The sequence below is a fragment of the Diabrotica undecimpunctata genome, chromosome 1 (genome assembly GCF_040954645.1).
Source record: "Diabrotica undecimpunctata isolate CICGRU chromosome 1, icDiaUnde3, whole genome shotgun sequence".
Classification (NCBI taxonomy): domain Eukaryota; kingdom Metazoa; phylum Arthropoda; class Insecta; order Coleoptera; family Chrysomelidae; genus Diabrotica; species Diabrotica undecimpunctata.
This window is the reverse complement of record NC_092803.1, coordinates 83743216-83767542: the sequence shown is the minus strand read 5'-3', so window position 1 is coordinate 83767542 and position 24327 is coordinate 83743216. Positions and strand designations below refer to the sequence as shown.

The 24327-nt window shown below is 32.5% G+C and overlaps 1 protein-coding gene across 6 annotated transcripts in view; it reads left to right on the top strand.

The window, feature by feature from the left end:
• Nucleotides 1–24327, top strand: part of LOC140450917 (prominin-like protein) — a 238424-nt gene that overhangs the window by 122483 nt on the left and 91614 nt on the right. For all 6 annotated transcript variants that reach the window (XM_072544616.1, XM_072544622.1, XM_072544601.1 and 3 more), the window contains one exon: nt 5783–6213. In XM_072544616.1, the coding sequence (XP_072400717.1) occupies nt 5880–6213 (334 nt within the window). In that variant the 5' untranslated portion in view covers nt 5783–5879. The remainder of the gene's footprint in view (nt 1–5782; nt 6214–24327) is intronic.

The window sequence follows — 24327 nt, the reverse complement described above, 5'->3', positions numbered from 1 at the left end:
CATCTCCTCGAAGAGCGATAGTCAGGTTTACAGCCTTTTCTTTTTCAGACCATCCATGCGCTCTTGCGGCTGATTCGAACTGTTTCATGTAGTTGTTCCATGATGATTTTCCGTCGAAAGTTGGGACTTTAACATGAATAGAACCTCCACTTCCTTCAAATTTCGGCCGTGTCTCCAACTTACATTTCGTCTCGTCTTCTTTTATCTCCACTGTAATCGGATTGTTACCTCTCTCTGCTGTCCCTGTTTCCTCCATCTTCCTTTCCATCTCTTTCCATATCTTTTCTTCGAAGGCCAACATATCGGCAGCAACTTGGTTTTTTAACGAAGACACTCTATCGTCAAGAGCAGATATCTCTGAAGTGACTTTAGAGATGTTAGCAGAAACTTTGCTTTCCAGAGAAGAAATCTCGTTAGAAACTTTGCTTTCTAAAGAAGCGATTTCGCCGGATACTTTGTTCTCCAATGATGCGATGTCGCCGGAAACTTTGGCTACATCACCAGAAACTTTGGCTACATCACCAGAAACTTTGGCTACATCAGAAGAAACTTTCGAAATATCGTCAGAAACTTTGTTCTCCAATTTCGAAATCGACGAGATGACAGCGTCTTCAAATATATAAGTCTCTGGATCTAGACCTTCTTCTAGCAAAGCGTTCTTTAGTCGTTGGACTAACTCAGCCTTTTTTGCGGTGGAAGCTAATTCTCTGTCTTCAAGATGTCTTCTTAAATTAGTCACTGTCAGCTCATAAATCGTAGCCATTTTCACAATTTATTTTATATTCACTTGTATTATTATTATAAGTCTAATTTATGTTCGATCTCACTCTGACACCATTTGTTGTGAATTTATTAAAAGGTTCAATATTTATAACACTTACGGATTTAATTTATTTCTTTATTTATATTAACTTATCTGACAATAATTTATTATATCCGTACGTAACAAATTCGCGAGCGCGGGTCTTGAGAATTAACTGTCCCTCCATATAAAAATGTTGTATTTATATACGAAATCCTGATATACTAGAACAGCATCGAAAGATCGCATTGTCTTGCATCGAAAAATCGAGAAGCATCTAGTTGGATGATTCACCATAATTTGAATCTAGATCTTTCGCCAAAATTTCTACAATAAAACAGAATTATTAGTGAATAAAAACATGTTTTAAAGGTTAAAACTATGACTCATATTTTTACGTAACACTATATTTATATGGGAATAAGCCACAATTGATTGTAATGAAAATTACATTTTTAACTACTGTTTGACGTTTCGATGTCAACTCCGGAAATCGTTTTTAAAAAAGAAATTGTGCGAAAAGTGTAACCAACAAGTTGTTAAGTGGGTTATGTTATTAAAAATGATGGTTAAATTACTTGGCCTGGACCCTGAATAGAGAGGTAGAATCTCATATCTTCTTAATGCCTCTTCTAACTCTTCGTCTTTTATAGCTTCTGTATTACCAGTATTTTAATATTTTTCTTATATCTTCTAAGTCCTTTGTTTTCTTTTTCTGCTACTTCTCTTGCTCTCTGTGTAGCAAGTGACCAAAATACCCTGTTCCCCTGTTATTATTGTTCTTTTCTTATTTATTATGTGTTTTAATTTTATCTCTTTTTTGTTTCTTAGATTTTTCGGTGTTCTATAAAATAATTTTACATTTTCTTTGCTGTTTTTTTTCTTCCGTTTTTTCTCCTAATTTGTCCCAAATTTTCTTCTTCTCATTTTTTACTGTTTCCTTAATTTTGATTTTTTTGTCCTTTGAATTTTTCATATTTTTGTTGTGTTTTCTCTGGTAATATACTCTTCCATAGTTTATTCTTTTATTTCTCTTTTTATTTCTTCATTCCACGATGTTGTCAGTTTCCTTCTTTCGTTATTGTATGCCCACATACTTGTTGTGCTATTTTGATCATCATTTTCTTTAAATCTTCCCTATTCCTCTTCCATTTTACCTATTGCTTCTCATTCATTTTCTATCTCCATGTCAAGCTGTTCTTTTTTTTACATTTTCGTTGTTTCTTTTCTTAGCTCATGCTTCTTAACTTTTTCTTTGGGTCTCTCCTTTATGTTTGCTTTCATATCGTTTTCTTCTACTAGTGATGGTTGTTTCAAATAGGCAGTAGCTACTGCCTATTTTATAGCTCCTTCTTCCCCTCACATATCAAACTGTTAAGGTAACACATTTTCTGTAGAAATGCTTATACAGGTAAATTTAACCAAAATTACCTACAATTGCAACTTCATTTACTATTCTGTTAAGGGGAAATAATATTGTAACGATAAGACTACAAAAAAGAATTGAAATACTATTATAAAATAATACCTCAATCAACTATGGGAGCTTATCGTCTCTGCTTCGCCTAGCTCAGTCTCTCAAATGTGGATCCGTCTTGTCTTAAACTATGAATTAAACAATGAAAATTCAGTTGGTAACAAATAGAACAATGAATTAACTAATCTATGGAAAAATGGAGAGAAATATCAATGATGACATAGAAAGAAAACAATTAATCTGGTTCGGACATGTTAAAAGAATGCCAGAGTACAGATGGCCTAGGAGAGTACTGGAATGGATCCCTCCTGAAAGAAGAAAGAGAGGACGACCACGGAGAAGTTGGCGCAACGATATTGATGAAGCAATGGCGGCAAGAGACTTAGAAGAGGCAACTGCATATGACAGAAAAAGATGGAAATTGGGGGCGGAGAAGCGGCGACAGCCGTAATAAATCCGTTATTATATATATTAACTAATCTATTCAACATAAAACAAAATAATATCTAGTTTGCAAAAACAAACCCAGTCTAAAGCTTTACAATAAACAAATTTAAATAATACTTATGGCTTCATGTGGTTGCTTGCTTCTGTTAAGATGTTGCCTCTAGATTATGTGGCTAGGTCTTCTTGTTGCCTTCAGAGTATGTGGGTAGGTCTTAAAGACAGCTGCAGTTATTTAGTTCTACATTATCCCATAAATTCCACAACTTATTCAAATTATTAAATAAATTATTAGATAAACTAAAATATAACACAGCCTGTATTAGACAGATGTCAAGAGGGGTTAAATTCCTTGCCAATTATTTTACAAAATCACAATGAAACAAATAGCAGATGACAAGGATAAAGTGAACTAGAATTATTATTAAAATTAGTTAAGTTTTGTAAGATTCCTACATGCATAAAATTGGGAACGTGGCTTTGGAAGAAGTGAGGTTATGAATATTGAAAATACTGTTAGAAATAAAAAACATAGGTTAAACGTTTTTTTGCTAAATATATGCTATGAAAAATATGCCTCATAACGAGACGCATCTAGCAAAATACGCAATTTAAAAACTTTGTATTTACATAATATGTAAATGCAAATTTAGGTTTTGACATATGCCATTATACACATGCATAAATATCTTAGTCTAATGATCAATATTATTACTGATACAGATAACGTATCGCACATGTCTGAAAGTAATGAAGTTGAATATTTTGTTTTCCTCATAACTGTAGTGAGTTGTAAAAATATCAAATTTACTTTTTTGGAGTTATGGTTTTGTTTTCAATAATTTTAAAGAAAATATCTTGTACTTTGCTACAACCTTTGTATTAAAGAAGGACTAAATGGTAGTTTAAAACTGACCGCAAGTCTCATTCATTTTCAAATTTAGACGCAAAGGTGACAAAATGTTCAATGTTTAAATGTTTACTGTGGTTAGTCGTTTTTTTTTTTCGAGTTAATATTTGCTTATAGGGCCTGCGTAGCGCAAGCGGTAGGATGCTTGACTCGCAAGCCGGTGGTCCGGGGTTCGAATCCCACCGCCGGCAAGAACATCTAGACATTTTAAAAATGTCTATAGGCCCTAGGTCGACTCAGCCTGAATAAAAATGAGTACCTTGGGTAAAACCAGGGGTAATAATAGACGGTTGAAGCGTAGCACTGGCCATGTTACCTTCCTTGTATAGTAGCACTGGCCATGTTACCTTCCTTGTATACCGTAGGCCCTAGATATAGCAGACTACCCTGCTATACTCCCAAAGCCGCGACAGCGGTATAAAACGGGAGACTATTATTATTATTTGCTTATTTGTAAACTATCACTAAACAACATGAAATGTTAACATCTGACTTTCTGTCGTTGAATGCATGCTTCTCGTTTTCTTCAACGTAAGGGAGAGCGACCACCAAACTGACATGGCAAGTGGCAAGCAACAAGTAGCGCGCGTCTAGCATGTTACTTAAAACATAACTAATGCAAATGAATGATTCAGCACACACCAAAATGACAGTGACAGTGACGTCATGCAGCTTGCTACGTCACGTCGTTAAAAATAGAGCGTGTTTTAGTTTTTGCCACGTGCTACTTACATTTTGTATATGTGTTTGTTGAAAAATTTAAATATGGAAGATAGTCTAGAATTTAATATTCGTTTTGTCTCATTAATTCATAAATTTCCAGGTATTTATGACAACGCAAGTCCGGAATTTTGTAGAAGGATTGAAATTTCGCCACTAGATTTCGTGACTAGCACACTGGATTTCGTGAAAATCCACTGTGCCCTTACATCTCTTTCCAATAAGGGTATACCCAAAACTGACGTTGTGGACGAGTTTTGTTCATATTGTTGGCGTTTAGAAGCGTAAGCATAACTTCATAACTTCACCCTCAGAGGATGATATTTTGAATTTAACTAGCCTTTTTAATGTCATGCTATTTTAGTGTGCGCTAGCTGCTACGCCAGTGCCATGCCGGTGCCCTGTCACTGCCATGTTACATGTCACGGCAATTTGGTGGGCGCTCACGCTTACACTAAGTCTTGAAATAAATTGTATATAAAATTGAACTGGTATTATGTATACATCTTAGACCAACTGTGATACTTTTTCAAAATTTTGTTTCCAAAAATTTCTTAACTCAAAGTTATACTGATTACTCTAGGACCAGAAAACATATGTTGTTTTAAAAGTTTTGGGTTTTTGAAAATTATTGTTTCATTCCTGGAATTGAGGGTTGACTGTGCACTTTATGTTTTTTATATAAAAATTTCTACTTCTCTCGGAACTTCTTGTTGGATTTACCAACTCATCGTCGTTGATTTCCTTATCAGAATCTGGAGAAGGGACCAAAATATCTTTTCAATTTCTTTCAAAAACGAGTTCTCTAAAGTGCCCATCGGAAAATTTTAGGAAAAACGCTCCAGAACCAAAAAAGTCGCAGAGGGAAACTGTGTCAGACTCGGCCTAATGAAGTGATACTAAAAGTTTGGAGAGGTTATCTATCATAAACTTTATTACCAACGAGCTGTCTAACTATATTTTTTAAAACTTATTTTATAGTCGACGACATATTATAAAATAAAAAGCATTTGTTGTAATTCCTTATTGTTTCAGCGTGTATTTAAATGACACCAAGTTTTTATGTAGACATAAGATTTAGAATAACTTTTTCTGGTAGCGAATGTTTTTTATTCTATCTAAAAATATAGTAACCAAAAAAAATATTCACAAAAATATGACTTGACTTATACATTTTATAGCCCTGATGGCGATGACAGTAAATTTGCAAAAGTTAAATCAGAGATAAAAAAACCCAAAATTAGTAATTTACGAAATCGAATTGTTCAACAAAGATGCCATGTGGTGCCTCCTACAAAGTAGACGTCATTCATCGTAATTATAATTGCGACCTAGCGTAATTGCGAATTTGTCATGAATTAAGTTTTAATCTTCATTACCTATCTACATTCTTAGCCTTATGTTACTGATGTATTTTGTTTTGTTACAGGTGCTTCCAACTGCTACAAATTATTGACTGATCAACAACTCCAAAACAAAATGACCCCCTTGTAAACCAGATAACTTTCAATTTCCAAATATCAAAAATGATTCGTTCCAAAATGAAACCTTCTGCACCAAATATAAGCAGGTTGTCCATCAACATTGTTAGTTTTTCTCTGACGTGCCTGGTGTTATGTTTGGCCATTGGTTTGTCCAGTGGTGGAGGAGGATTCTCTAATAGCTTAGATACGATCAAAAGCAACATGAAGGTCGTTCTGGATGACCTCAAAAGCGTTCTGCCAAACTATACAGATTTTGTAGATAATCATAAGTATCTATCAGGAGGTGTCAAGTTCAATCCCAAAGGAATGAGTGGTTTATATAATTTAACCACGCAGTTCATGAATTGGATCTTGCCGCAGGATGTGCTGATGAAAGGTAAGTTTGTTTAATAAACTTGAATATGTCCCAATAGAAATGTCCCAATACCCTACTCTCCATAATCACAACAATCAACAAACGAAAGACAAACAACTTTCAAAATATTTAAAAGTTAAATTTTTCAATTTAAAAAAAAATAAACTTCTTGCATGAAGGGGCCGGACTTTTCATCTCCAGATAAATATTGTCCTACGTAACAGTTATCTGAAGGATAGACATTTATTCGTAGAATAAAATGTACCCACCCGTCTTTTCACGTCAAATTATGTTGCGGTTACTTATCTGTAAGATAAACGTAAAATTTATTTCTAAATATTTGATTAATTGTCAAAGAGATCACACTAATGTTTTAATATCTCTTTTGATTATAGTTTCTGGTGGCAGGAATAAATTAAATTATATAAAGAATGACAAATTTATATAAATGTTTCTTCTGAGGTTTCTCCATAACACTAAAATATATAAAGTTAGCTCAAACATCTTCAGCTTCAGAAAGTTCAATACTGTCTTTATTTAGCAATTCATCTTCAAAATTGTCTTCATTTTGATTTCTCGGTAGGTAATAGAATGTTGCTGTAGGTTAGAAGGGTTGAATCTTTTCAATTTTTACAGCCGCTTCCATTGGATAAAATAGTCCCTAAACCTTCTCTTCCATACATAAAAAGTTCTGTTACACATCTAGTTTTAATATGGAATTCATTATAGAATTTTTGTTCATGTATTGTTTAGTGGACTTCTTGAAAATGGCTTCAGTATATAATCAGAATGTCCAAGTAACAACCCATCTCTATTATTTCCATTTAAACTTTTTTTATATAATCAAAGTTATGAAAACATTGAATGCCTAAACTTAGTGAAGAAAATGAGGAAGAATACCTACTATTATAATCTTTTATTAATAACAACTATTTACAATATATTCTGAGAATATAGATCACTGTCGATTTACTTAATCTAAACGTCTTAAAAAAGTTTCTATCATTACAAAAATTAAATTGGTCGATTCTGCCTCAAATATTCTCGCTCTAAGTCGCACTGAAATATGGATGTTTAAATTTCCATCACTTATGTGAATTCCTGCATCCGACATTTCTGCAATTTGACACCTGTCTGTGTACCTGGTGTAACCTTGCCGTCTGAGTTGTATGTTTTCTCTACTTCATTGCTCTCGTGGGTAGATGGCCAACTGGAAAGGTACTTTATGCCTGTATCTGGGTACCATGTGGTTAAAAGTCATGATTCATGCGGTATCCCTAATTTCATTTATGTCACTATGTCCTAATCTAACCATTACGTTACTCAGGTTTTCTTGCAGCCTATAATACCCCTCTTATTTTTGTATAAGAGAGAGGTCCAATAGGGCAAACTTATCTACTTTTGGTTTGCCGCTCAGGACATATGTACTTCCAAGACCAGCATTTACACTATAATAGTAAAAGTAATTAACAGTAAATTTATAGTAAAACACTCTTTTACTGCACCCTTGGTGCAAGTGTCACTTAATAGTCTCCAAAAAGTGTTTGCTGCTTGCATTCCAGTGCCTCGCAATCATGCAAAATGTAGTTCAACTATTTCAGGTTTTATGCCATAGAGTCTGTACCCCAAGTCTCCACAAAACAGTCCTATTATAAGGAAGTTTACCTTGATTGGCGCATGTGCAGTAAGGAAGCCTGTTATAATTCTAATCCAATTTTCTGTACTATTTTAACCCCTTTTAGCAAGTCCTCAGCTATTTCGTTGCCGTTTATTCCCTAAAATACATGGAAATGATAGATTCAAAAAATATAATAGATTTCCGTAATTGCACCAAAGGAGTGGCGGACAGTTTAGAGTGCCACATAATCCGTCTTCGCTCTGCACGATGACTAGAATTTTGTGCAAATCTAGATATTGGTATTATGAATTCCTACATTAAATACATTTCTTATATGCTGGCAAAACATTTTTGTATGACAAGATTTTATACAAAATTTTTGAAAACCAATTAGCTACATTTAAAAATAACAATATTCAATAAAAAATTGTTAAGATAACTAATATCTATATCAAATTTCGTAAAAATTCCCTTGACCACTACAAGAGTCGTACAAGAAAAGATCTGCATTGTGTCCTAGAACAAAAACTGATTGGTAGAAAAACATTTAATGAATTGAAAACATTGTACAATTTGATTACATAAATCTGTATCTTATTTAAAAACATGTACTTTCTCTCACGAGTGATTAATTTATCAATTAATTCGATCGATGTGGGTTAGTATATAAAACGGCTACAATTTGCCCGACTGTTATTATTGGCACAATGATCGTTACTTTTATTCTAATCGGAATATTTTCATCCAGCAATTGCACCAAATGATACAGGAGCGGATCTGGAGACTTGGTAAAAAATTTTAGTTCGGAAATTTTTTAGTGGATATTTTTAATATTGAATATTCTGTCTAGTTTAAATATTATTTTAATATACATAGTGTGAAAACCAGAAAATTAATGTTCATTAGTATATGGGAAATGAGTCAATAATCACAATCTTGAGATTGTGAGTATTTCCCATATACTAGTATTATGGACTCACATTGGCAACCTCTTTATCATTTAATTAATGTTCAGTTTAAGCAGGTAAGTGCCCGTCTAAAGTCTCCCCTCCCCTAATGCAACTGTTCATAGTTTTTATATTTTAGCAACGTAATTATTACAAATGCCAGCCTCTGATATTTTGTAAGGTTTTTGTGCAATGCTGTAGAGCGTTTTTAAAATCGGGACCGTTGAATTGTAAAAATTATCTTAAATATACTCCCTGTGAAACAATGACTTATCTTGGAGTAATACAAGAGTTTTAAAATAGTATAACATATGATATTAATAAGCGAGCTCTTGCCCGATTTTGCCCGTTATCTTGAATATAGACAAACTAAACAGTGATATGTTAGCTTAGTCTAGAGAAGGCAGCTTCGATGGAGCCAAGAATCGATGTCCACTCGTTGTACAATTTGATACAATTTGTAGGATAAAATATTAAATGGTGGAGAACTACGTTGGGAAAGTTACTTTTAAATCGGGTTAAATTGAAATTTGGGCGTGGAGCTCGTCATGGAGAATATATTCGTCAATTGAACTGTTTATTTGTTTTATGTGTAAAATCAAATGCCCAAAAGGCGGACATCTATGTTGGGGCAGTTCCTTTAAATCGGGATAAAGTTAACATAGAGGGAAAATACTGTAAAAAGCACTGCTTTAGTCGTATTCTTTGTACAACGGCACTTATCTTTTGTCCGCAAAATACTCCGCAAAATATTTGGAGCTATAAACGACCAAGGGCAGTGGCGCAGAAGATATAATTTTGAATTGTATCAGCTCTTTGATGAGCCAGATGTCATAACGTTCATTAAAACACAGCGACTTAGATGGGCTGGACACATAATACGAATGCCAGAAAATACGATTGCTAAAAAGTTAACCACAGGAACACCTGTAGGAAGAAGAAGCAAAGGCCGACCGCGAATTAGGTGGTTAGATGGAGTTGAAACCGACTTACGGATATTAAAAATTAGAAGATGGCAACATGTTGCCAGAAACCGAACAGAATGGCGACGAATCTTAGGGCAGGCCAAGATCCACAGAGGATTGTCGAGCCAAAGATGATGATGATGACTTATCTTTTGTAAAAGTGGTTTAAGTTGAATTGGCTGAAACTTTGCAGAGAGGTAGCTTTGGTAATGCTTATCAAAAGTTATTGTTGTGCCAAGACCCACAAGTCAATTATTTCTGAGGTACAGAGGTTCTAAATGTCGGTTTTTAGTGCTTTTAAGTAATACATATTTGTAAAATATACAGAGTTTTAGTAAATACGTGCAACTAACTTCAGTGAGTGATTCTGCATGAGAAATAATGAGTTTGTTAAATAAACGTATACTGGGACGCCACTGAGATTTTTCAAATTAAAAATAATTTTTGAAGTCTTGAAAGTACCACTAGTATAATTTTAAATAGGTCTACAGGTACAAAAAATGTTTAAAATTACCTCCCTGAAACGTGAAACAAGTTGCAACTCAGCCTCACTGGTTGTCGTATTCGTGCAAATATTCCTAGTGTTTTCTTATTTCCTTATGTAAAAGTGTTGTATACAGATAAGTTTTGGTCATGTTGATCAAAAGTTCTTAGTGTTCCAAGACTCAGAAATCAAGTGTTTCTCAGTCATAGAAATTCAAAATGTCGGTTTTTGGTCCATTTTTTAAATCATAAATTTGGAAACGTGTCGTCCTACACATTCAATATACGTTTCCCTATCAAAAACAAAGTAGGATGCCCTGGGTAGGACATCCATGTGAATATTCCAGTGGAATATACGTACCTACGTTGCCAAATTCAGAATTTTGAAAAATTGACGAAAAACCGGTATTTTGAAGTTTTGTATCTCTGCAAAGTTTGAGCAAATTTAACTGAAACACTTTTGGATAAGCAAATAAGAAAACACCAGGAATATTTGCACGAATACCAATGAGGCTAAGAGTTGCAACTTATGTCATGTTTCAGGAAGGTAATTTTGAACATTTTTTGTAGGTGTGCCCCTATTTAAAATAATATTAGTGGTGGTTTTTGTTATTGTTCTGGTTTAGTGTTATTGTATGATAAAGTTCTTGAGAATGCATTAAAGGAATAAAAAGTTTGCGTTAAAATGTTTTATTTTTTTCATAAAAAAGGCGCCTTACATGAAAAAAAGAAGAAAGATGTTTTGACAAACATTAAATGAAGAATTCAAAAATATTTTTAATTTGAAAAATCTCAGTGGCGTACCCTTTTTTTATTGAGATCATTTTCCCTAAAAGCGCCAATTATGATTATAAAATTTCTAATTGTATGTCAAAAATTCGCATAACCAAGTCCTAAAACCCACCAAATTTCATTTTCATATCTCAACCAGTTTCAGGGCAATAAATAAATCATTCGTTGTAAGGAAAATTTCAACATCCCGTTTCTCGATAAAGGAAGAATTTGCGGGCATACGTTTATATAGCAAATTTTCATTAGTTTTCATGCAGAATCACTCGCTGAAGTTAGCTGCACGTATATACTAAAACTCTGTATATTTTACAAATATGTATTATTACTCTGTACTCTGTAACTTTTGATCAGCATTACGAAAGTTACCAGCTTGATGTAAATTGACGGCTTACTTCAAGCATCCGTAAGAAGTGTTACTACCTGACTTGACAATGGCAAGTGCGACCTTGCCGAAACGTCGTTAAAATAATGGTTTTTCTCAAAACCAAAATTATTCAACGCGAAGTCAAACCCGGAAAAGCACAGGCACAAATACACAAAGGCACAAATCCAAACATTAGTAAATTAAATTGAATTTAATTTACTAATGTTTGTATTTTGAGAACGATTTCCGAAGTGGAAATTGAAACGTCAATAAACTTACTTTAACCTTTAATTGTGGCTTATTCCCATTTAAATAGTAAGTTATAAATAACAAATACATTCTGAATGCTCCAAACTTCTTCTCTCTCTCTTGTCATCAACAGCAGAAAGAATAACTTCTCCGTTGTCTGTACTGATTTCCTTCAACTCATTATCATCATCACTGCTAACTTCTTCCTCCCTATTATATTATACCTGTCGACCTCCGTATATTCACACTGTATAATGGTCTAAGGTCTAAGACCTTAGCCAGAAGGTTACACGAACTTTACTTTTTACACTGTATAATATACTGTGCACTAATGTTTACTCAAATAGAGAAAAAACGAACTTACTGAACGGAAAGTGCACTGGAAATGCAGCATATACAAGTGTTTCTTGTCCTCAACAAAAATATATCTGACATTTACAACCAATCTGTAAACTATTAAACGCCACCTTACGTGGAGAGACTATAACCATCACAACAACCTAGTTCATTGAATTTCATTTTTTTTACTTCAAACTAATCAACGCTGGCTGGAAGCAACTGTTTGAAATTAAAACTAATGTCTAAACTACAATGTACATTCTTAATAAAGCGGATAGAAACATCTGGTCACGTCATTTCGATATCAGTAAAGTGATGTATAATATATTGTACGTAATGAACGAAGGGGTTAAATAGCTTTTGGTTGTAATTGGTCCAGTGGCACAATCTGTCCTTCACCAGATATAATATTTCTTTTATCATTTTTAAGGATATTCGTCCTTGTGGTTTTTCTAGAACTCGTCATTTTTTAATTTTTTTTTTGTGTAAATTAAAGCAGACAAATTTTGTGTAAATCAGACTTTTTATCCAGATCTTCTATCTCCTTGCATCTGTCGGAGAGTCACCTCTCTTTTGTCTTTTTTTCTCTGACGTTTTTCTGAATTTCTTGGTATTTATTCAGGTCTTTTGGTTTATGTTTTCTTCGTTCTTCCATAAATTCAAGAATATTTACTGTCATCCAAGTTTTTGTTTTTTACTCAAGTGACAAACTTGGAGAAACTAAAGGGACAGTGGAAGTGTGACGTCACAACTGTCAATTACTTTCCAAACAAAAGTTGAAATGCCCAATCTCAAGATTTTTTAATTTCTATAAAGTTAACATTTTGCTTCCTCTGCTGCTTTTTCTTGTAAGTATAGTGTTTTTTACGATAATACCATCATAATTTAGTGTTCTATTTCTATGAAATATAGTTTAAAAGTTTAAATTAAAGACATTCTAACCTTACTTTATTGATACATGCAGTTTATTGCTATTTTTATTAAAATAACAATCTTTATTATTTACACAACCTTGTAAAATTGTTGTAGTAACTATTAGAATACTCAGATATTGCAAAAAGCGGAAAGATTCTGTAAAAAAAATGAAAAAATAACGAAAAATACAAATTATCCACACTAAACAAGGTTTGTTTGGGAAGTGAAACTGACAGATGTCAATAAAATCTACGTCATCACTCCCATGGTCCATTCAAAGTTCTTACTTGGCGAAACTAAAGTCAAGCATTTGTCTACTGCTCTTTTTACAATATATAAAACAGACGTATTGACGAATTCATCGACAAGAGGAATCTACAGTTTTTATTCCACGACCTGTCGTCCACCACGGCAAATATCTTTCGTGAATTAGTTTCTAATACTCCGAACATGAGTAAATAAACAAAGCAGAAAGACTTTGGGATTTCAATATAGCGCCTCTACCATCCATCATCATCATAATTCTGGCTTTACAGTCCTTCGTGAGTCCTAGCCTCCTCAAGAATTTCTCTTCAGTTGTCCCTATCCATCGCCTTTCTCCGCCTAGCACGTATTCCCATATTTCTCATGTCTTCATCGATGTTATCAAGGAACCTTGTTCTGGGTCTTCCTCTTCTTCTCTGACCAATGAGTCTATCAAGGAGCGTTTTTTTAGCTGGGTCATTTTGTTCCATCGGCATTACATTCCCTATCTACTTCAGACGTCCTATCTTAATATGTTTTCCGATATCAGGTTCCTGGTATATTTTATAAAATTCGCCTTAGTACTTGTTTTCATTATCTTTTGTTAGAGTCCAGGTCTCCGAACCATATGTTAGGACTGGGCGTATTATTGTTTTGTAGAGTTGTATTTTTGTATTTTTCGATATAATTGTGGATTTAAGGAGGAGATTGAGCCCAAAATAGCATATGTCGGCCGTGCAAATTCTGTGGTTTATCTCTGCGGTAGTATTATTTTCCGTGTTAAGGAGCGCTCCCATGTATACAAATTCGTTCACTGCTTCGATGACGTCGTTTTCTATAACGAGTGATAGTAGGATTTGTGGTTGCGTGCTTATTTTCATATACTTCGTTTTGTTGGTGTTTATTATTAAACCCATTTTTGTAGCTGATTATTTTAATTCTACATACGTTTCTCGTACAGCGTTTTCCGTTCTAACAATATTGATATCATCAGTATAGGCCAGGATTTCTACTGATTTATTATACATTGAACCAGTGGTTGTGATTTGTGACATACGTATTACTTTTTCCAGAGCCAGGTTGAACAGTATACAGGAGAGAGGGCCTCGCTGGCGCAGCCCATTATTTGTTTTAAAAGGTTCAGACAGTTCCTCCTGAATTCTTACTCTACATTCAACTTTTTCAAGAGTTAGTTTTGTTAAATTTACCATCTGATTTGGTATTCATAGCTCTTTCATTGCTTTGGACATTTCTCTTGTATTCACAGAGTCGTAGGAGGCTGCTTTGTAGAAAAATCGATTTGAAAATTTTTCATTTTTTGCCATGAAAGTTAAATTAATATTTTTTGCACTAGTTGACCGTGGACCTGCTAACAGAAGTATAACCTACGTTTTTCATTGTCAATTTGTGTTCAGTTCGCGAAGTTTGTCTTTTAGTTTTTTACTTTGTGATATTCAAATATAACGATTTCAACTCAACAAAAATGGTTTTTTATAGTGAGGAATACGCTGATATGCTTTAGTTTATGGCAAAATGTTGAAGTTGAAGAAAATCCAGAAATTACCTTTGGAAGACTATCTGCTAAGTATCCCACAATCTTCCGTAGGAAATATCTTACACAACGAAAATTTATATGCTTTTTATTTCACAGAGCACTGCTACTGTACAAGCACTGCGACAAGGAGATTTTCCTGTTCTGAAGAATTCGCTAGATGGTTACAAAATTGAAAAAATCAAAATGAAGATTTTTTTTCAGATACATTTTGTTTTTCGACAAAGTTCCATTCACAAAAAAATGGAATTTTTAATGTGTATAATGCACAATATTATTCGTACGTTTGTGACAATCCCCACGTTGTTCAAGAATTTAAGCATCAGCATAGGTTTAGCATAAACATCTGGATATGAGTAATTAACGACTATCTACTTGGGCCTGTGGAATTGCCTGCTCGTTTAAATGGTGCTGATTACTTACAAAATGTTTTACCTGATTCGTTAGATGATGTACTTTTAGATATTCGGCAAAATTTATGGTTTCTATATGACGGCTGTCCGACCCACTTTAGCAGGAATATACGAAACTTTATTAATAATAACCACTGGATTGGAAGAGGATGTCCAGTTGTTTGGGCAGCAAGGTCGCCAGATTTTAATCCTTGTTAGTATTGTGTTTATTCCGTTGCGATACAAAATCGTGCACAACTCTGACTAAGGATACAAGATGCTTGCAACGAATTTAGAAATAACTAATGGTCATCGACTATTAATACTTGAATAGTGTAACTTCCTCTACAGCTCAAATGTTGACCAAGTGATACCTTTTTTTCTCAATATTAAATTAAGGGGAGTGTGTAAAAATTCTGGTAGTTTTATTCTTTCTACCGTGTAGCGATTAGTTATTTTCGTCATTTTACGAGACATCCCTTATCTCTTATCAGATCACACGCGTACGATAACTAAATATCCATATCCTGTAAAAAATTGAAAAACATCACGTTTGGAGAACACGTCGAAGCGAAGGTCGAAGATTAATCAAACTCTTGCAAGGTATATTTGTAATCTTACCGATTTGCTAAGGACACGGTTGTACTGATCGAACAGATTAGCAAAGGATTTGGATGTAAACAAAATGTACGAGTGTACATAAACGTGTTTTTAGAATCACTGTTTAAACTACTAACTACGACAGTGGATGATTAAATCTGAATTAAAGCAAAACAAAAATTTTGAGCAAAGAAGCTATTAGATATATATTTGAGACACTTGGAAGGTTATAAAAATAACTTTAGAACTATGGCATTAAGGAAGTTGTAAATGATACATAACGTTTTGCCTTTGTGACTAAGTATTCTTCTGCTTAGTCCTTAACCTGATGCAGGTATGGTGATACCATAAAACTATTAGCTGAATTTTCCAATGTTCCTCCACGTTTTTCTATCTTCTGCAATTCTAGCACTTTTTGACAATGGACCGCCAATAGTAGCAACAATATGGTTCGTGTATCGTGTGGGAGATCTACGTCGACTTCTTTTGCCTTCTACCTTTCCCTGGATTGTAAGTTTTTCAAGACCATTTCTTCGAAGCACGTGTCCAAATTAACTTATTTTTTGTTGTGATACTTGTCTTCTTAGTCTTTTCTTTTCTTGATGTTTAGCTGGTTGAGTATAGATGCAGTTGTTCTTCGGGCCACACATGGTATTCTCAGCATTCGTGTCCAGCAGTACATCTCAAATACATCTATAATCTTTTTATGTTTTTCTATAAGTGAAAAAACTGTAAAAACTAGACTTCTAAATAGTTTCATTTTTGTATCGATAGTAAGTTATTTTATGGCATTTCCAAATGTTTTTTTTTTTAATTTTGCCATAACGCTTTAAGCTATTGCTGACCGGCGCTTTATTGCTTCAAAACGGCCCCCCTTGTTAGTTATTAAAGAGTCCAGATACACAATTAATCTACAACAGCGATATTGTTTATCATGGTTAGATGATTTTGATTGTTAGCTCTGTCAAATATCATCATTCTGGTTTATTTTAAGATCCATCGTTAAGCTTACTTTTTCAATCCGTTGTAGCAGGTGAATCAGTTCAACTCCTGATCTAGCGAGGATGGTTGTATCATCTGCATATCCCAAGTTGTAAATCTTCTTCCCGCCGATAGTGATGCCACAGTTCCAGTCCTCAGTAGCTTTCCGCATTATCTATTTACCATATATGTTGAATAGAACGGGGCTTAGTTCGCAGCCTTGCCTCATGCCCTTAGTGACCCTAAAACTTTCGGCTTGTTCCCCATTTATTCTAACTCTGACATGATTTTATGGTATAGGCTTTTAATTAGCAGTATCAGATGATTTGTGAGTCCCATTTCAGACAAAATTGGATTAAAATTTGTTCCTAGTACCACGTCTGAGGACAAAAGCTGATCCTCCGCATTTTCAGGAAGTAAAAAGTGCTTGTGGCAATTATATGATCTGAATTATTGCAAAACAAAAGTTATGGGCGAAGAAGCTACTACTATATTTATGATCAAATGCGAAGATGCAGGTGTGTTTGTCCTTACACCTCGTCCTGATGCCTTTGTTTTGCGCACCAGTCATAGGTCACCGGTTTTTCCCTTGGGGAACAAGTTTTGTCCTTAGGGAAATAGGTTCACTTTGTATACTTCTTTGAAGGACCATCCAGAAAACTGGGACAAATGAAAATTTCGAAAAGAACGTTTTAACAAGTCTATTTAAACAATTACGACGTATTTTGGAAGCCGATAACTTGCTTACTATAGCTGATTTATGAAACTAAACTTTATGAAACTATAAAACTAGATAACTTTTCGGTGATACAATATTAACAAGAACTGAGTAAACTTATTAATATCCCGACTGTGTTCAACCTTCTGAAGTGCGGCTGGCGCGAGTAGAGCCTAGCGCTCGTCCAATGCTGGATTCGAACTGATACAAAACTGATTTCAATCATTCGGCTCGTAATCGTCTCTTAACATTCATAAATCTCCCCCTGACCCCCTCGACGTATCTAAAGGATATGTTTACATGTGAAATACCTTCAACTTTCCTTTCATTGGTAAAATTAATTACCTGAGAAGGGTATTTTTCAACTTTCGTTAATTTTGGGAATTTTCGAATGACTCAAACCGATAATTTGGAAATCATTAATCATTTCATTGTTATAATTCTTTGACGATTTTAGAAGCTTATCTCTAGAAAGTTATTTGAATGCAAGCTATCGGCGCCGTACAGATTATTAGATGGTACAAAGGAATTTTATAAATCTTAAACTAATATACAATGTGATATAAAGTAATATGATACAAAATAAAATATGCAAATTTGCAATTCCTTGTTTACTTGTAATTGTTGGATTTTTCTCCAGAAATAACTCAAAAATTTGCGTTCAAATTTGTGCCAACTGTCAAACTCTTCCTCTTTGCTGTCAAACCATAGACTTGCCTCATCTTTGAGATGGTTTCTGATCGTTTCTTTTGCTGATTCAAAATGTCCGATGTATTGTACTTTCTTTTTTAAATTATTTATGAAGAGCACCGGGTGTAATTCTCTTACATCCCCGCCAAACCGTATTTTCACTTCCTCTGTACTATGGATAATCGTTTCCCTTCTCTCCCCGGAATTTTGTTAATTCTTGATTTCCTCCATTTTTCTTTCTATTTCTCGCATGTCTTCTTGTAACGCGTTTTCAAATTTTGTTTCTAATTTACTTTCTAAATTTTGTAATTTCTTCATTTGAATTTTGATTTCTTTAACCTCTATCTCTTGTTTCTCGCTTTTTTCAACAATCTCCTCGATTTTCTGTACCATTTCCTTCTTGATATTCTCTATATTTCTGTTGTTTTCTTCTAAGGCTTGCTTTGTCTCTTTTTGATTTTCTTTCATTATTTGTTTTGTTTCCTGTTGATTTCTATCCATTTTATCCATTTTCTTTGATGTTTCATTCATTGTTTGTTTTGTTTCCTGTTGATTTCTATCCATTTTATCCATTTTTTGTGATTGTATTTGAAACAGTTGTAATAATTTCTCCATTCCTGATTCTTCCTGTTTTTCTGTTTCCATGATTGTTGCTTCTAAAACGTCATCTTGTTCTGAATGTTATTCTTGTTTCACCTGTTCTTCCTGTTTTTTGTTTTCTTTGCTTCTGCTTCTTGTGATCGACATATTTTTAGACTTTTATCCCCGCCAAATATGAAATTCGACCAGTATGTTGCAAAGACGAAACTTTTCTCATCCAAATGTAATAAATTGTCAATAAAATAAATCAAATGTAAATATCAATCAAATAAAAACAATTATGGGAAATTTGTAACTAAAGAGATCTAAAATTTTATGTCATCAAATGTAAATATCTCACTTTCAACCACGGGCCGATAAATTTTAAATTATCGGATTTTTCTTTTTCTATCCTTTCAAATTTGCCACTAGAAATACTTTTCAATGCCTTTACACGTTGGGGGCCATGTTGTTGTGATCTACTTTGACTCTATTGTTGTTTATAGATGCAATCTACTTCAATTAATTAATCAATTAATTATGTCATTAATTAATTAAATCAAAACAAACAAAATATAAATCGCAGGGCTGAATGATCCTATCACTACTTACTTTTGTGGCTTCAAATATTTCTCAGTGGTTTCTTTATAAGGATAGACAAAAGAGAATCAAAATAATACACATATGGATTTCAATTATAAATTATAAAAATCGTTTATTTTATCAAAACGGTCAAATCGATATTCAGTATTACAAATTTTATTTATTCCCCTATCTTTATTATTTCATATATACATTTACAAAAAAAAAAAGAATCTTCTTTTGTCTCCAATATTTTTTTTAAATCAATAACTGTGAATCTCTCTACTTCTGCTTTACAGAATGTTCTCGATGTTCAATTTTCTTGATATATAAAAATTTTTTATTTTATCAATATTATTGTATCTTGAAAAAAAAGTCAACTACAATGATTTATAATAAACAAACTGTTTGAAATCTGATGATTTTATAATAAAGAAATATGTCATAACAGAAAATATATATCATAACAGAAAACTACTGACCTTTGCTGATGATTCTACCATGTCTTCACCCATAACACGTTTCCTTACTTGCTGGTGTTGCGATCAAAGGAAAACTCGTCCACGTTTCCCAAGAATGTCTCTGCTCCTCTGCTAAATTTTGTTCTCCTTTCCTTTCACTGCTTCGTACCGTACTCGTTCCGGCTTTCTCCTGATGCAATCTTTCAACTTTTTGAATCACTTAACACAATACTGGAACTTTAGACTCAAGAATTTATATCATCTCTCGACTGGCCCTATTACTATATATATATATATATATATATATATATATATATATATATATATATATATATATATATATATATACATATATATAAGAATAAGAAAAAAGAAGTACTTGTGACTCGTTTGGAAAAAATATATAACTGTTTTGGGTGGGTTCGAGTCAATAAAAGGGCTATTGGTTAACTATTTTTTATATCTCGAGCTTTCAATTGTGTTTACAATTATTATCAAGAGCTAAAAAACACAAAATATCTTACAAGGTTGAACTAGAAAGAAAAAACAATTTTTGTTAACTTACCAAATAAAAATTAGTTTAGTAAATAAAAATTGCTGCTAATACATCTTAAAAATAATTAATATAAAAATGTCCTAATCTAATAAATGCTTCTCTGAAAATTTTATTATAATATATAGACCATATTATGGATTTTGATAACATTAAAAATTTTATGCAATGAAAGTAATAAATTTAAAAGGACTTTTTTGGAAATGGTTTGTATTAGCAAAAGTAATAATAATTTAAACAAAAGATCAGAAATTCAAAATCTAAGCAAAATTTATAATTATATTCTTTCTTTATGATTTATATATAAAACATGTAAAATGTCATATTTAATTCTCCATATATCTGTTACATTTTTTCAGACATCTGTCAACGGTGAATAAATCTTCTTCTTTTTTGTTACTAAACAAAAAAGAATTTTTAAACAAAATTTTATTTTTGGCAATATAATTGTCAAAAATAAAAATTTTAAGTTGGCATTTATGACATTGAGGCTTATTTGTAATTTTAACTTATTTATAAATTAAATTGTTTTTGTATTAAAAAAAATGTTTTCAAAATTATACTAAAATTTTTCAGAGAAGCATTTATTAGATTAGGACATTTTTATATTAATAATTTTTAAGATGGATTAGCAGCAATTTTTATTTACTAAACTAATTTTTATTTGGTAAGTTAACAAAAATTGTTTTTTCTTTCTAGTTCAACCTTGTAAGATATTTTGTCTTTTTTAGCTCTTGATAATAATTGTAAACACAATTGAAAGCTCGAGATATAAAAAAATAGTTAACCAATAGCCCTTTTATTGACTCCAACCCATCCAAAACAGTTATATATATATATATATATATATATATATATATATATATATATATATAGTAAACTCTTAAATATTGGGGAAATCTGCAAGAAAGTTTTTACTATTTAAGAGTTTACTATTTAACTTATCTGCAAAGATTAAATTTCTTTTCTATAAATATATAATATATTATAACTAAAATTATTGTGAGTCCAGTCCTCTTGGGTCAAATATATCAATTACTCAATCATCCATTATCCTCATCTCCCTCAGTCGAAAACTTGAGATGACGGTCGTTATAATATTCGTATGATAGACACAGGCAAGTGCCACGATACCACCATTTGTCCGGCAGATAACTGCGCTTTTACAGTTGAACAGCGGAAAGCGGTCCTACTAACCTACAATAATATTTTAAAAAGTCGTGTGTCTAATCATGGCGATCGATGTAGCGAATTTGATAATACTGCAGGGCATACTGCTTCACTGAACTGGAAATAAATAAATGAGCATTATTAGTAGACGAAGGCGGTTTTATGGGATAGTATGAAGGTTTTTTGAAGAAAAAAAAATGAGGAAATTGTTGTAATACATAAATCTATTCCGCAGATTAGATTGCCCTCTTTGTGATGTTCTGAAATTTTCTTCTTGTAGCATGTCTAAGTCAAATACATATTATGTTTATCTGGGAATAAGCCAGAATTTTGATTGTAACGACAATTACATGTTACCTAAAAAAATTGACGTTTTGATTTCCACTCCGGAAATCGTTCTCAAAAAATATTTATTAAATAAGAATAGTTGAAAAACAGTGTGTATAACCGTCAAGATTGGGTTATAAAAACGCCTTTCTATGACTCAGCGATTCCACTAATTAATCAAATACATATCATTGGGCATTACGTAATATTTCATAATATCCGATGCAAAACTATGCTGTTTTTTTTCACCATTAATGCCGTTTATTTATTGTTCCTTTAGTCACTTATTAATCAACGTTTTTCCTACAATGGTAGTTGCATTTTTTGTAACAATTGTTTACATTTTAAATATGAATTTTTCAACTGAAGAATTGGTTGACATGATATTTGTGTTGGGAGAATGCCTTAAAAACTGTTTACACAAAAGTGTATAGTCAGAGATATCCTCACAGAAGACGTCCTTCAAAAAGAGCTTTCGAAAAGCTTTTTAAACAGCTTTATTTCTTCGAGCAATGTGCAGTATTTAAAACCATTAATATCAACAAGGGTTTTAGTTATGCTACGTGTAATTGCCAATTTAGCAATAATACAGAGTTAAATGCAACGATAGTTCGAAGAATTATCAACATAACAAATAAGAAAATTATTTAAGAAGAATGAATTTTTGTATGTGGGCGGAAGAAATGTATGTTTTGGAAAATATTTTATTTTCTGACGAATCGACATTTCATCGCAATGGATTCGTGAATACACATACTTCTCATTATTACTCTGGTAAAAATCTTCACCTATTTCAAGTCACGTCCCAGAACCCAGGTGGTTGTTGAATATTGGGGGAGGCATTGTTTTATCATACGTTATTGGATCTCACTTCTTCCTCCAAACGGTCTAGCCACCACAGTTACCTGGCTTGTTAGAGGATGTTCCCTTAGACGGAATTAGACAAAATATGTGGTTTCAACAAAACGGAGCATCACCGCATCGTACAAAAAATGTGACAAATATTTACAAATTCGTACAAATTCTAAGGGGTGGCCAACGGAAGCAAATCCCCATAAATCAAAGCTATTGTAATGCACTCTGAGAGGCCATAATTTAAACTAAATGGTCACAGAATATTGATATTTTACGGCGTTTTCTGTGTTTGCGACGTAGTTTCCAAATAACAAAGAGAAGTCAATTTCTTCGAACTTAAAAACAGACTAAATTTGTTAGCCAGTTTAATAATGAGAATTTATTGAATGGAAGAAAACAATATACTGTACTTTTAAAGTAAATGAGTAGTTAGAATATACCATTAAATAATATCATATTATAATACAGTAATAAAAAACGGGTGTGGCAGTCCAGTGGGACTGCCGGTGGAAGTTACACTTCTATACACGCATTCGCCGTTACAAATTTATTTGGGAGTCAATCTGCACAATCATTACATATGTAATTATATAGGTAAGACATAGCAGAAAGAAAAACAGAATTAATTAACAACTTACTAACAATGAAGGATTGAATCAATATTTTGATGAAAATGTATATTTTTATTTTCATATATGTATGAAAGGAGTTGAATGCAAAAATTTTTTTACACATATTCTGCAGTAAAATTCATTGTTTATTTTGTTATTAATATAATAATACAATACAAATTAAACTGCAATATTCATAAGTATTTAAAAATGACAATAATATACATAAAAAAATACACTACAATACAGTGCAACATAATTCCATATACAATACAAATTAAAATGCAATATCCATAAGTATTTAAAAATGACAATAATGTAATAATATTAATAAAAAAGTCCTCCCCGACTGGGAATCGAACCCCGGTCTCCCGCGTGACAGGCGGGGATACTGACTACTATACTACCGAGGACATGACACAAATATATTTCAAAATTGACAGTTCTGGATCATACAGTGATTTATTGAGATTATTATTTTGAAATACAAAAGACTAATATAATTATGAACATTTAATAAATAATACAAAACATATCATATAAATAATAATATTAATAAATATTTTATTATATGTATAATATTATATGTATATATATTTATATAATATATATAAATATATATATATATATATATATATATATATATATATATATATATATATATATATATATATATACAAAACTCAAATATTTGGGTGTGCAGCGGAAGATAGGACAAAGAAGTACTCTTTTTAGTTAACCAAGCTTTCACAAATCTTTATTTGCATCATCAGGGTGCTACAATAAACAAAATTAGTACAAAATACAGAAAAGAATGATTTTGCATCTTACACTAATTGAGGTTAGTTGTCGTGATGTTTATTAAATGAAATGAGCAACTCATTTGACCCCTACAAATGATGGCGAAAACTATTCAAAATTGTTTTTAAAAAAAACGTTCTTTAACAAATACATATTTAAAACACTTTAAAACACATATACAAGAACACTCAAATAAAATTATGTTAAAATAATTACAGAACATGTCATAATATAAAATTTAGGTTATAAACATTCTTATCAGAAACAAAAGAATTGGTTGTGAATTCGTTACTGCCAACTTAAAACGATAGAACGTTAGATCTTAATGATAACAATGTAAAGGTAATA